The sequence below is a fragment of the Lepidochelys kempii genome, chromosome 2 (assembly GCF_965140285.1).
Source record: "Lepidochelys kempii isolate rLepKem1 chromosome 2, rLepKem1.hap1, whole genome shotgun sequence".
NCBI classification, from domain to species: Eukaryota; Metazoa; Chordata; order Testudines; family Cheloniidae; genus Lepidochelys; species Lepidochelys kempii.
This window is the reverse complement of record NC_136381.1, coordinates 53,044,029-53,059,366: the sequence shown is the minus strand read 5'-3', so window position 1 is coordinate 53,059,366 and position 15,338 is coordinate 53,044,029. Positions and strand designations below refer to the sequence as shown.

General features: G+C 42.2%; 1 protein-coding gene across 1 annotated transcript in view; it reads right to left on the bottom strand.

The window, feature by feature from the left end:
• Positions 1-8,045: 8,045 nt before the first annotated feature.
• The window catches only part of LOC140906580 (tumor protein D52), a 191,621-nt gene continuing 184,328 nt past the window's right edge, over positions 8,046-15,338 (bottom strand). The window contains exon 7 of the mRNA XM_073330753.2: positions 8,046-8,247. Within this exon, the coding sequence (XP_073186854.1) occupies positions 8,094-8,247 (154 nt within the window). The 3' untranslated portion in view covers positions 8,046-8,093. The remainder of the gene's footprint in view (positions 8,248-15,338) is intronic.

Below are 15,338 nucleotides of genomic sequence, written 5' to 3'. Positions count from 1 at the left end.
TTAATCAGGAAATACTATTATGGGATAAATCCTTTTGCATCTTTCCCCTACTTTCATCTCCCTGCCTTCTTCTATACTGATTTATGTTAGTCTCTCAATTCTCACGCTCCAAATTTCCCCCCATTTTCCTTCAGACTCCTCCTCTCAAAACACACTACCTCTGTAAAGGTTTCAGAGCGGTAGCCGTGTTAGTCTGTATGTGCAAAACCAACAAGGCATCCTTGTGGCACCACATCCACCCTGACTGAATTGGCCTGGTAGCACGACAAAAAGTAATTTTCCCTCTGTTAATATTCACCCCTTCTTGTCAACTGTTGAGAATGGGCCACATCCACCCTGACTGAATTGGCCTCGTTAGTACTGACCCCCCCCCACTTGGTAAGGCAACTCCCATATTTTCATGTGCTGTATATTTATACCTGCCTACTGTATTTTCCACTGCATGCATCTGATGAAGTGGGCTTTAGCCCACAAAAGCTTATGCCCAAATAAATTTGTTAGTCTTTAAGATGCCACAAGGACTCCTGATTGTTTTTACTTCTGTAAAGCCTTTCAACACACAGCTCCACTAGATTCCCACACCACTGCCCATTCATAATAGCATCTATGATCTTATGTGTGTCTGAAATGTTATCTTGCCTGTCCTAGATTGCAAGCCCAACTGGAAACATGTATCCAGATATGTTTGTATTCTGCTGGTGCTCATTTAATAAATACTGCATTTAAATGAAGTTCATGTACTCCATACATAAAGAATATTCATGTGTTGCAATCATAAAACACACACACAATACCAATGAACAGAACATTGAGACATTTCATAATTTACTATTCAATAAGAGGAGGTTACTCACCCTGTGCATCTTCTCGAGATGGGTCCCCCTATGGCAGGGGTGGGCAAACTATCTGTCCCTTCAGATGTTTCAATATGGTCCTCGAGCTCCCACCAGGGAGCAAGGTCTGGGGCTTGCCGCGCTCCGGTGCTCCAGCTGGGGAGTGGGGTCGGGGGCTTGCCTAATTCCAGGCAACTCCCAGAAGCAGTGGCATGTACCCCCTCTGGCTCCTACATGTAGGGGTAGCCAGGGGGCTCTGCATGCTGCCCCCACTCCAAGTGCCACCCCCGCAGCTCCCATTGGCTGCGGTTCCCAGCCAATGGGAGCTGTGGGGGCAGCGCCTGCGGACAGGGCAGCATGCAGAGCCACCTGTCCACATCTCTGCCTAGGAGCTGGAGAGGGAACATGCTGCTGTTTCTGGGAGCTGCTTGAGGTAAGCACCGCCTAGAGCCTGCCCCCTAACTCCTTCCAGTGCCCCAACCCCCTGCCCCAGCCCTGATCTCCCTCCCACCCTCTGAACGCCTTGATCCCAACCCCTCATCCCCAGCCCCACCCCATAGCCCACACACCCAGCCGGAGCCCTCCTGCACCCCAACCCCAATTTCGTGAGCATTCATGGCCCGCCAAACAATTTCTATACCCAGATGTGGCCTTCAGGCCAAAAAGTTTGCCTACCCTGCTCTAGCCCCACAAACTATTTAGGAACCACGCCTTGAGGCGAAGAATGCCCAAGTTGGGATGCATCAGGCATCCTGAGAGAGGAGATGACGGACAGCCAGGAGATCTAGCAGAGGATAGAGAGTGAAGTGAAACAGGTAAGGGAACCATGCTTGCCTTGAACATGTTGGGGCTATCAGAATGACTCTGGCCTTGTCCTGCTTGATCTGATTTATCACCTTGAGGATGAGAGGTGTCAGAGGGAAGGCATAAAACAGTCTGTCTGTCCAGGGCAGGAGGAAGACACCCTACAGTGAATTGGGGCCCAAACCTCTCCTTGAGCATTTTTTGTTTGTGGTTGTGGTAAAAAGGTCTACTTCTGGAAACCCGCAAATCTGAAAGTTTCCAAGAAGAACCTGGGAATCCAACTCCACGAGTACTGTTGGGAGAAGCACCGGCTGAGCATGTTGGCTGTGACATTCTGCATGCTGGGCAAATCCTTATATGATGCTTTATTCACCAGTTACACAACTTGACTGCTTTGGTGCTTAGGGAAGGGGATCTCACCTCTCCTTGCTGATTGATATAAAACATACAAGCAACGTTGTCTGTCATGACTTTGATGGATCTGTGTCTGATGGATAATGTCCAGAGCATGTCTATGGGAAGAGATTCCCTGGATATGAGGGAATCCAGCCATGCCCCTATGAATTGTATATTCTAAATGGGCGTCAGTGTGGATTTTTCTACATTCAGCAAAACAAAGAAAGCACAGTCCTTGTGGTGGACAACACCTCTTGGTAGGATCAACCTATGAAAGTATGCGTCCTGAATCCAGAAAACGAATTATAGCAACCACATTCACCACCCTGAACTTCCGAGGTCTCATGAATCTGTTTAGACGTCTTTCATCTAGAATTGGTCTCCACCCTCATTCTTCTTTGGTACGAGGCAATAGTTTGAATAGAAACCCTTTCTCCTATACTGAGCAGGTACCAGTTCTACTGCTGCAAAGGAAAGAAGAGTGTTTATTTCCTGCCTTAGCAGGAGCTCAGAAGAGGGGTTCCTGAAGAGAGACGGAGAAGGTGAATGAGAAAGTGGGGAGGTAAAGTAGATCGTGTAGATTGATATTACTTCCGGCACCCACTTGTCTGAGACGATATGTTCCCATGCATGCTGGAAATAGGATAGTTGGCTTCCAAATGGGGGAATGTAGGTAAAATGATGAAGCTGGCAGGCTAATGAGGGGGGGAATTCTAACCCTTGACTGTCCCATCAAAACTGGTGCTTGATGATTATGCTTTTTGCGGGACCACATCAGATGGGCTAGAGGGTCTCTTTCTCTGGAACAAGTGCCTCTTCCTGGGGTGTTTTGAAGGCCTGTGGAATACAGAGAATTGTATAGGGCAGGATCTCTGAGCCATGTGTGATCTGCTGAACTTAATGTTTTTTGTGAAAGTGTAGATGCCTAACGAGCGTAATGGGCCCTCAAATCTTTAAGGGTATGTAATGACTTGCCAGTGTTCTCTGCAAACATCTTCCATATGTCAAATGAGAGATCCCCAGGGAAGTTCAAAATACGGTTGAGGACGCCAGACAACTGCAGCCAGAAAGCCCTATGCATCACCACTGCCTTAGAAATAAAATGGACTGTGGTGTCTGTGGCATCGAGTGCTGCCTGCAAATATGCTCTTGCCAGAAACTGCTCCTCAGCAACTGTTCCTCTAGTGGCCTGGAATTGTTCTATTTATGCTGGAGGAAAGTGCTCAATAAATGACCCAAATTTTGGGTAGTTGGTAAAGCTGTACTTGGCCACCAACGCTTGATAAATTGCAATATGGAATTGCGGCATAGCTCATGAGTAGGCCTTCCTTCCCAGGAGGTCCAGGAGCTTTTGGTCTCTGTCATATAGTTCAGATTTACAGCAGTCTTGTTTGCCTCACTCATTCACTGGATTGACAACCAAAGAATTGGGAGGTGGGTGGAAGAAAAGGAATTCAGAGTCTTTGGAAAGAAAATAAATTTGTCATCCCTCTTACAAGTAGTTGTCACTGTAGGTAGGGTTTGCCAGATGGTTCTAGCGAGTTCCAGTGGAGCCTCATTAATTGGGAGGGCAACTAAAGATGGTGCTGCGGAGCATGGAATGTCCAACAGCTTGCGTTGGCGTTCTCTGTCCTCCTCAAGGGGTATCTGCAGAGTCTGCCACCTGCTTAACAAGGTTCTGGACTTGGCAAAAATCATCAGCTATAGATGGATGGGGAAGCATTAGGGCCCCATCTGGTGAAGATGATGAGATGGTGGTTTGAGGTGTCTGCACTGGACTCCTGCTCATCAAATGTTTCCTCATGCTGCTGGAGAGGAGAAGCTTGGGTCTCCCTATCGTCCTGATAGGACAGGGTCAGGGACTTAGATAAGTGCTGACGGTAGGCTGTCCAGAGACCCCAATATGGCTGTTGAGGCCAACACAGGGGAGGAGACGGCATGCAGAGTTGCTCCTACCAGGAATGATGAGGTCCTGAAGCATCTTCCCTGCCCTTTTGGGAGAGGAGGTTAGTGTAAGGATGTATTGAAGAATACTGGCAATGAAATGGAAGAAGCCGAGGGAAGGTCATCCTCCTCGTCATCCTCTTCTTCTTCTAAAGGAGGAGCTCCCAGAGAATAGGGGGTCAATAGCACCAGGGATGTAAAGGGATCCAAAGACCAAGAGATTCTTGCTACCTGTTAACAACAGAGACTCTGGTTTGGCAATGACTGCCAAGTCTCTCTGGTATCTGAAGTCTTGTGGTACCGATAACTGTTGCGGTACCGATAACTGTTGCGGTATCAAGTGGGGTTGTGATAACAAGTGTTTGTCCTTATCTGATGGAACCTAAGCCTTAAGGTGCTTCAAGGGTGGTGCCAATGAGGTTGAAGGCTTATACTGTACTGCGACTCTTGGGAAGGGCACTGAGAGGGGAGTTCAAGTCAATGGTACTTATCCTCTACGTTTGGTACCATCCCCAGCCAATGGTACAAGAGTCTTTCTGCAGTCCTGTTTAGTCTTAGAGCCAATACATTTTCCCACATCTCCCGTACAAAGGAGCCTTTCCCTCCTACAGTAATAAGCCTCAAGGAAGACATCAGAGGCCGTAGATCTGGCTGGAGACGGAGGTCTTTTAAGGGGGAATCCATGGGAGGGGAACTATATCTCTTCTTCTTAGCGGCTTCTAAGAGGGCTCTGACAGTTTCTCTTTCCTAGGAGAATACTGAACTGAGAGGAAAGGGGGTGCTAGAAATTTCCAGAGACTGACATCTGGGAGGTCCTGACCGGGTTCTGAAGTGGGGCAGAGGGGATGCTCCATCATAAGGAATCAAAGTTTGACTTCTTGGTTTCTCTGAGCCCTAGATTTTAGGATTAGACAGAAGTTGCACTTCTAAGGCACATGCGATTTGCCCAGGCAGCGAACACACTTGGTTGTCCGTCACTGACTGGGATGGCCTCTTTACACAAAAGGCAATGTTTGTACCCCGGTGAACCAGGCATGCCCCTCACAGGGAGAACTAACTACAACTAAATGGCTAACGAACTAACTAATGAGAAGCTCCAAAACTACTGAGATAGGCAAGAAGCAGACACACTGTAGAAGCAGTATACTGAATACTAGCTCTGTCTCAGGCCAAGGCCATTGAAAAGGAACTGAGGGTGGGGGGAGAATGGGAAGATAATTCACCTGCGCAGCCTGATACAGCCTTGGTGCGGGGCACGAAGATACCAACGCTACATGTGCTGGTCAAATGGAGGCTGCTAATGAAAATCTCTGATTGAGGGTGCCCAGGGCACACACGTACCAAGAGTGAAACACCTATAGGGACACTATTCAAAGAACTCTTGACTTATCACAAGATTCTGCTCTGTCCTGTCAGGACTGCAACCTTTCCTGCGCTTTGCATCTGCAGGGATTGGGTGTCACCTGCCCGGCAGTAGTGCAGGGAGCCCTCTGTAGATTGCTGTCATGGGAATGAATAAGTGGGGCTGTGACAGTGGAGCTGCAGAGGGCTCCTTGTGCTGCTGTTGGAGCCAATCAGCAGCCATGTGGCCTCCCCCATTGCTGGGGCTTGTCCTCCTCTTCGGGGAGTGGTACAGGGGTGTGTGTCTCTGCTTTATTATCCAAACCTCCACCTTATCCGAATCCCTTCCTTGTCTCCAAGCATGAGATACAGAGAGCATGCAAGGAAGAGATTCAGATACTGTGGAGGTTCAGATAATAGAATTTTGGATAAACAGGAGTATACCGTACACATGCAAAAGTGGCAAGTACAGTAGAATAGGCCCACAATCAAGTTATTCACAATACAGGTCCAGAATCTTTGCCCAGACTAGTTTGCAACAATCCATTTCGTTCTGGTAAAAGGGAGCTGTCTCACATTTTGCAACGTCTCAGATTCCACAGATGAGAACAAATTGGTTTTCCATTTTATCAGAACCTTGTTTAGTAGCCAGTGCAGCTTTTAAACAGCCATTTCTTTTCTACTCCGAGAACATAATGTTCCCCCAAAGAAGTCTTGATAAAATCAGTGTCTGTAGTGAGTCTCAATATCACAGCAATTCATCTCACAACTGCATGCCCTGGAATAGTTAATATCATGCATTTTGCCCCCAAATTGTATTTCTTTAAGAATGATATAACACTGTAAAATAGACTGATTACTTTGATCAGTCAATTTTTGGGGGAGTATCCAAGATGCCTTCTGGTTACTAAAAACATTCTTTTTCCTGTCTCGGTGGCAGTATAATTGTTTTCCTGGAGGCTAATCTCCCATGTTCAAATTTATGTTCAAATTCCCATAATTATGATCACTGAGATGAAAGAGCAAACGAAGGCAACAAGCAAGCTCACATGGCCTGCCCTCCTTCATTGACTTGGATCATTTCTCATTTGAGAAACAACGTCCCTTTACAGTTTGCACACAGATCTGCTAAAACATGCTCCATTCCCCTCACAAAGCTTGAACATTTTCCATAAGATTCCTACTCGTATCCTGTGGCAGAGAAGTACATGATTTTTAAAGCATTGTTCTTGACAGATCCTTCACTGAGATGAATTTTGGACAACGGCACTAGTGGCTATGTGATCCCCAAGACACTGGTTTTGCTAAGGGGGGGGAAGGGAGGAAGTGAAAGGAATATAATCTTTTCTTCAGGAGGGAAAAGAATTAGGAACCATTGTGTAACAAGGTTCTGGGGAGCTATTACCCTGTCCCAGGTGAACTGGAGCTTAACTTCATCTCTGCTTCTCCCTTTCCTTGCACATACTTTCAGAGAAAAGATTACAAGGAGTGGCTGCTTGAGGAGAGAAGTGGGAAACTGCCTTTCATACGGAGTTAACACTTGCACACCCTGTTCTACACCACAGTGGAATTGCTGGACCAAGTGCTGATGTCTAGAACAATATACACTTGGGCCAATGTGTAGTGTGCTAGATTCCTACATGCAGCTCTTGATTCCTTGGGTTATCCTTGCAGCCTGGCAAGTCCTATCCACCTTAATAATTTTCCTCACTTCCTACATTTTAAAGATGCTCTCCGATGAAGTGAGCTGTAGCTCATGAAAGCTTATGCTCAAATAAGTTTGTCAGTCTCTAGGGTGCCACAAGTACTCCTTTTCTTTCTATGAACAATCCCGCAGATTTGGTGGCCTTTCTTCTGGGCTCCATTGCTATAAAATGGCACATTTAAGCTCCACTGAGTACATACAATTCAAACCTGGAGGCACCAGAGCTCAGGAGAAAGGTTTTCCAATTTCAAATATGCCAAAGAGACTTGGGACACTGCAGTGCAGAGTCTCAAAATGTGTACAGTGTGTGAAATCTCTAGACTATCCATTAAAACACACACTGTCATGCCCTTTCTAAGTTTGTTTATAAAGTCACAGACATAATGCTACATTAAAATAGGTTTTTGCGTTTAGACTAGTCACCATTAAAAAAAATCAGTGATTATCAACATGTATTTGAGATGAGAGCTCAAATCAAAGCAACAAATAAGTTCAAGTCGCTCAATGGTACACTATGACATGGGCAACAGCAAGGGCCATATCATCATACAAATGAGAACCCCACAATGACAGAGATTAAGACCATCATTTGTAGTATGAACTCTGCTTTCTGACCTTTGATCCAGGAACCATACGTCTATTTCTAAATTATGCACCTTTACTGAAAGGAACAATGCACTTCTGCCACGGAATTCTGCTGGCAAAGTATGCACTTTAGATCATTTTTCCCTGGGATTGGAATACAGACTCTGGAATGTCTGTTCTGCTCCAGGCAAGAATACACAAAGGTCAGACATGGTATGGTTACCAAATTATTCAGAGAAGCTCAGTTAACTTCTTACCACTGAATTTAGTATGATGTGAAAATGTTCAATTTTAAGCAGGGAGATGAGAAGGTAAAAGATAACTAAGGACTAGACATACTGTGATTGGTGCCTTTTATTTAATTTACCTTACCATTTACACAACCATGGGGGAAGAATCCTAACATTTTCTTTCTGAGAACAAACAAGTTGCACAAATTAAATGTTAAACATCTACAGTTTATTGATTGATTTATTTACATAACTTTACTCTTTTTGCCTTATTTCTCTGCTTTCCAGGAGCCCTAGCAGCACTGCGTCAGCCTCCAGTAAAGTTGTATCTGTTTTTGCTCCCAGGAATCTAGATGTGAGTTCAAGGTCCACCAGTCTCAGACGCACTCTGGATCCTTTTTGATATTTTCTGGGGGAAAAACAAAACAAACAATATAAGTTCCGTTAAGCACTAGACATGCTTACATCTTCTAGGATGGAACATATTCTAGAATCTCTGGCAGTAACACAGCCCAGCCTCCATTCCCATCTCTCTCTCTCTCTCTCTCTCTCACAAATCACTCAGACCTTCCATGTTTCACTCTATTGTCTGTCAAATGACACTGATAATATTTACCTACATATTTGCAAGAGCACTTGGAGATCCTTAAATGGAAGACAGAAGTGCAAAGTAGTATATTACTAGCTTAAATTCCAAACACATACTATTTTCTTTGGCAAAAGATAAGGGAGTTGATCGTGGCTTTTTCAAGGTAATGATTCACTTCACTCTTTATGAAGTTAGCAGCATTACAGCGCTGCACTCACCAATATTAGTTTACAGTTTATTTTATAAATTGCAAGAAAAAACAGTTTGCTTGTTTTATTTTTTAAAAACCTTTCCAACAAACTACTCAAACAAATTCATTTTTAAAATTAAAATTTTGCAAGGCACTTGAAAGCCTAATGCAAAACCCAGTGAAGTCAAGGGAAAGTCTTTCAATTATTTCAGTGGGTTTTGGATTAGGACCTTGGTCCCTAATTTCAAAAAATGATTAAAGGGAATTTGTATGGAAACTAGTACACCTACATTTGTGGTAACTTTCCTATTACACTGTAATTACATGCAACACATGCTATTTAAAGTACATTGATACAGATAAGGAATGAACATGGGTGATTTTGCTAAAGAACAATAGGCATCTTTTAAATAAATATGTTTTACTTTTATTGAACTACATGTTTAAAACAACAGATGTGAATTAGAGGCAGTGTGATTTGGGAGAAAGACGGGAAAGCTAGTAAATTCTTTCTCCTTGTTTTAGGGCCCAATCCTGCTAAATACTTATGCACATGAGCTTAATCATATGTGACGGTTGTTCTGATAACTGGGCCTACAAATTTACCATAATTGTGAGTTAATAAAATGTGGTCCAATAAAAGATATTACCTCAGCCACCTTGTCTTTGTAAAAAATGAGTAAGTTCATAAGATGTCACAACTTAGAACAACAAATATTAATGGGACCAGATATCAAAGGAAAACAAACTAAATTAGTCAAAACAAAAAATGCCTACCGATATAATTTAAGGACTGTGTTAAGATTATTTTTGGTAAACAAGGAAAGTGTGGAAATTAGAAAACCAAAATTGGTATGTCAGAAAGTAGGCCTAACTGGTGGACAAAATAAAGACACAATGGGCTATTCTGTCCATCATTTCCTTTGTGGGTCAAGTACAGTGAATGATAAGCAATAATAAGGGCCTGATCTGCACCTATGCAGATTATCTTCAATGAACTCTGCCCAGGTGCAGCAATCCATGCTAGACCCCACTGAGAGACTGGGGCTTATGCGAGAATGGAGTTACTACAGAGAACTATTTTGTTCTTCTACCAAAAGGTTTTACTGTATCTGCTGGTATCATGTACACCATTATGTGCAAGACTTATACACCATTAAAGGGGAAGACAACACACCACTAGGTTATTCGTGACATTGCTACTCTCTGTTAAAAAAATATAGGACACTGGCTACTCAAGCTACTTAGCATTTATTTAACTATGGCTAAGGCTATGTTTATGTCACGGAGGTCATGAAAGTCAGGGAATCAGTGACTTCCAGAGATCTTGGTGACATTCTCTGCTTTAGCCCCAGGGGCTGCAGGACTCTGAAGCTGACAGTCAATGGGGCCCTGGCAGGGTTGCAGTGACAGGCGACAGCAGCAACAGGGGGCCCCCTGCAAAGTTCTAGCCACACATGACAGATTCCTGAGGGGCCCCTCCTCAGGGTTCCTACGACAGGCGACAGCCTCTCAATGCCTCAGGCAAGTGGCTGGGGTGTCCCATTTTCTCTTTGGGAAATATAGTTACCCTGCAGCTCCCGTCGCTGTAGACAGAGGGGGAACCCCACAGCTCCCAGCCACCACGGTGGTGGGGAAAACATGGAGCTGCAGCAGCAAAAGTCACAGACAGGTCATGGCTTCTTGAATTTTTGTTTATTGCCCATGACCTGTCCGTGACTTTTACTAAAAATAACCATGACAAAATCTTTGCATTAACTATGGCTTATATCTTCACTTCTAAGCCTCAGGCAAGGAAGGAAGCTTTTTGTTTGATTCTATCCTCCATAGAGTTAGTATCATTTGCCATTTTTTGTTAAATTATTTTAAAAAAAAATTGCCACACCTATTATAATGGAACATTCTGCCTAGAGGAAGAGACACACTTGTGTTTTATTGTTTTACTTTTTTAAAAAGTAAATGGGAGTCGCGCAACACTTGCTAAAAGCAGGCCCTAGGTGACTCAAGTTGGGTCCCCAAAATTAGTGAACACTTTGAGAATGATACTGACCTCCTTTGTAAAGTGCTCTGAGAACTACCGATGAAAAGCACTATGTAAGAGCACTACGTATTTTTGAACATTTCAGCCATAAGCAATTCTTACTTTTAATGCATGAAAAACTAAACACTTATCAAATGAGATCAACTTTAGCAACAGTGGCCAACTGGAGAAGGTGTAATGGGCAAGTCAGACTGTCTAATGTATACGCTCTCGACAAGCTCATTGTTTTTGCCTTTCAACCCAGGACATCAGTAGTTACTATCTGACAGCTAACTACTAGCACTGTGCAAAACAGTGGGAATCTCTTAGCAAAATTGTAATGGAATTGATCTCTCTTTAATGAGTCATCCAAGACAACAGAAAGACTGCGCTGGAAAACAAATGTGATCTTAAAACAAAGTGTTCTGGGCTCATACGTATTTATTTTGACATGTGAAGATCCTAGTTTACAGTTTACTCCTGGGCCTCTTGGTAAATCCTTTGCGGCTCAGGTGGTTGGGTTATGATTTTTTTCCCCAGAGTAGTAAAGGAAAATAATTGATAGCATGATTCTAAAGAGGTAACTGCAGTAAGCAGCTTGAGTGATTTTGCGAGACCTTGCCCTGATCACATTTGTCAGTAACAGTAGCAATCAATGAAATCAGTCTGGATTTTTATACACTCATTTTTAAAAAGAGAAAATTCAGGTATTTTGACTGTCCCAAAACATGAGTAAAATAATACATTTCTTACAGAGTAAAGTGCAGATCTTGAAACCTCTCAAGGACTTAAGGCGAAGTAAAATTTATTTAACAGTCGTAATGGTGTGTGAAATAGTCACTGTGAAATTCAAAATGCTGGGGAACAGGGAATGTTTGCATTTGGTTGTAAATTTGAAACTGATTTCCACAAAATGGATTTTTAACTCTTAAACAGGACTGTTTTGAAGCCCAATTGGTTTCATTGTGAAAACAGGCAAAATCTTGCAGTTTCACAGTAGAATTGCTGTTTTCATGAAATTTGGCTAACGCACAAAATTTCAAGGGTATAAAAATGGGCAAAACAAAGTTACAGAAAATGTACCAAAACCTGAACCTATTTACTGGTGATGAGGACACATACAAAAAAGAAGCTGGTTTAGGCTTAGGACAACAAAAGATGCCTTTCACAGAAGCCAGGAGGTTCTGGGGTGAGAAAGATAATATAGAGAGACTGCTCCCAGTGCCTTCCAGCAGCCAGAGACTACAAAAGATGGAGCCTTTTAGAAGTATCCAGGGCCAATTCTCCAATATGAACTCAAGCACTGCCCTCTTTAGCAGCAGCACAGAAGAAGGGAGGGTCTTGGTATCTCACCAGGGTGTTGCTCTTGGACAGTTGGACTTCTCATCTTACTTTAGCCCTTACTTTGGCTGACAAAATTTTCATTCCTTATGAATAAGGGGCTTCAGTGGATGAGCAGATGAGGTATATGAAAGAGGACATATGAATGGAATAAGTTGAAAAATAAGTTAGTTGTTGAGAGGGAGAGAGATTTTGGGAGAAGATGTGGGTCAGAAAACAGACAAGAGGAGAAGGTGGAGAACACAATGTATGAAAAGGAAAGGGATAAATAGGGATGGAGAGGAAGAGAAAGACAGACTGACAGCAGGTAACTCACTCAAAATAGTGTAAGAAAACATGATATCATAATTTACAATAGGATAGAAATAAAAGAAAATATAGAGTGAAGCCAGGAAGGAAGAGTAGGTATAGAGAGATACCTAAGCAAGAGAAACATAAGAAGTTAGAATTTTTAAAATTTTTTAAATAGAAATGTTGAGTGATATGTTAAGTAAGTACAAAGCAAACAGTACACAACTCTTCCAGTCTTCTAAAAAAGGAGGAGGGACACATTTTTGTCCTGGATAATAAAATGTAGTCCTTGGGTTAGGAGGTGTCAGGTAAATTGTGAAGCCCCACCAATACCTACATACATATAAACACACCAGTAAATTAACCTGCCCAGCACTGACCTAATTAGAGCTCTACTCTGCAAACTCTGTACTCACATGTATAGATCTTCAATAGGACTATTAAACTGAGGAAGGTTTTGCAGGATCAAGCCACTAGTTCTCCAGAATGGAGAGAATCTTAAAAGTTACATATTAGTCTCCAGGTACAAAGGTATTACTTTTATACTGAAAAAACTTCTTTTTGTTTGATTACCACCATAATCCTCTGGCACCCAGATACTATAGTGATGGGTGTTTTACAAATGCACAGATTAGACAAATAGTCTGACCAAAATTTCTATATTACTATAAAAAAGTGTGTCTTACAAATGCAGGCTTTTCCTGTGCTATGAATTTCACAACTGTGAAGTAAATTCAATTTATCATAATGTTCCACAAGAATGCTTTAATCTCCCATTGTAGAATTATAAACAAGCCTATTTGCTCATGGTACAGTTTGTAATAAACATTGCCCAAGTTCCCGGACATGCCTTTAACACATATTTGTAATGAAAAAGCCAAGTAATTATATCATGGTGAAAGCATCACAAACCTTAACTGCTACTTCAATAATCTGAACATAAATTCCAGATACTTTAATCACACATAATCCAATTATTAAAGAAAGTTTTCTGTAGTCACAGCACACCTGCTTACAAAGGTATCCTGAAGAATACCACCTGGAAGCAGCTGACACAACTGTCAATTTGTGTGGGTATAAACATTTGCCTTTGTGACAGATTTTCCCTACAGCTAGAAAACTTTAGGATAAAAGATCAATGGAGGGTGTAGAGAAAGCGGAAACATGAATACTACTTGCAGTGGTTTCCCATCAGAGAAGTTTAGAAGCATGGGCAAATGATAGGTTGCTGCAGGCATGGTAATAATACATAAAACCCATCATTCTATCCAAGGCACCAAAGTATTAATCCTTAAAACAACCGAGGTTATACTGTGTTTAAGGTAGAAGCTTTAAGTAGAATCCAGAGACAAAGCAGGCATTTTGTGATGTTCAAAACTGGAGAACTGTCCAAGAAAGCATAAAATACCAATGGAAAAGGAAAGGAATTGTCCAGCTTTCTCTCTCTTTTTTTAAAGGGTGTGCTTTCTTTTAAAATGATGTCAACAGCTGTATTCAAGAGCATTCCATATCAGGACAATTTGTGGGTAGGAGAGACAGGAACAACCGAGCCTCTCTCTTAACCCCCGCAAGTGCTATGTGTGTTTGTAAAGGATTCCAATGTTTGTCAACTTTCCATTGTCAAGTGAGAATACTGAACCCACTTTGAAGTAAACAATCTGAAGGAAAGTCTTGTCTGGAGTGGAAGCAGTGGTATAGAATTCCTCTGCAAAACTTTTAGAAAACTCAAAAATGGAAAAACAAAGTAATTTGGAAGTAAATTCTAAGGAAAAGGATTAGCTCAACTTCTTTATAATTTACTTCCAAAACAGTAATCAGAAGGGCAATATCAGGTAGATGAAAATTAGTTTGTGAGTTAAGGCAGCATCTGGAATAATTAATTTAGATCCCTTTGATGCTTCAGTCCTATTTCTTGCACAGTGTAACCCTTGCTCTTCTACCCAGAAAAAGTTCCCCTTCCCTCCGTCCTAATAGCATAGCTTTCAAACCAGAGCTGGCCTTTGGGGTTCCTGGCTACAGCATACCCTTTATCCACCTTCTAAGGACCTAGACATGCTGAGACTAAGCACTGATTTCTTTTGAAAAAGTTTCCAGACATTTTTCATGTAAAGACATCTTTGAAAACATAAACTGACAGCTGAAACTCAAAGCTTGTCCATGATTTTTTTTACTAATGGTCATGTTCCCCTCCACAGCCACCAACATTTGTCCTTTAGGACCCATGAACAGACCAATTCCAAAACTGAGGTTGAGTCCTCAGTTTTGGATGGAGGACTCCAGACCAATTCCCAGTTTTGGAGGCAGGACTCTGTGGGCTGCCAGTGCAGGTGCTGGTGAACCAGCTGTTGAACTGGATCCCTGTTCCTTGACAAACTACTTTGGCGACTATTCATAGGTTTCTATGTGTCTTGTAGCGGGAAGCTGGCAATGGCACAAAGGTGCCTCGTCCCTCAAACATCTTTCTATAGAAAATGACTCAGGCTGGAGGTGCCACAAAGAATCATATCAATACCCTTCCTCAAAACCTGTAGATAGTAATTGTCCACAATGGTGTGATCATAATAGACACAAGTTGCTTATGGTAGTGGTAACAGGGGTGGTGGATTTTATTTCTTTTGGAAGGGTGGAGAAGGTGGCAGGGGAAACAGGATAAGGAGTCTGAAGGGGCGAGCAAAAAGAAAAGCATTTTTCATATTCAAACCTCAAGTTTCTACAACAAATGTTGATTCACCCACACTGTATATCTTCAATATTTTGTAGTATAAATTTAATAACAAAAATATAGTAAGTTTTCAAAAACAATACCCTCCCAAATTGATGCAATCCAGAAGGGAAAGTACTATCTATGTGCAATATAACTTACTTTCCAAATGATCATACCCTTCTATTTTATTCTGATTCTCAGACCACGCCTTTCACTTTTGTTCCAGAGCTTTAAGTCTGTTAAAACCAAAATTTTTCTTTCAAACCAAGCAAAAACACAACCTCTCACTGAAAACTCTTCTGGATACCAAATTTCAACACTTAAATTTTAGCCATTTTCAATGCTGTCCTATTAAAAAACAAAAG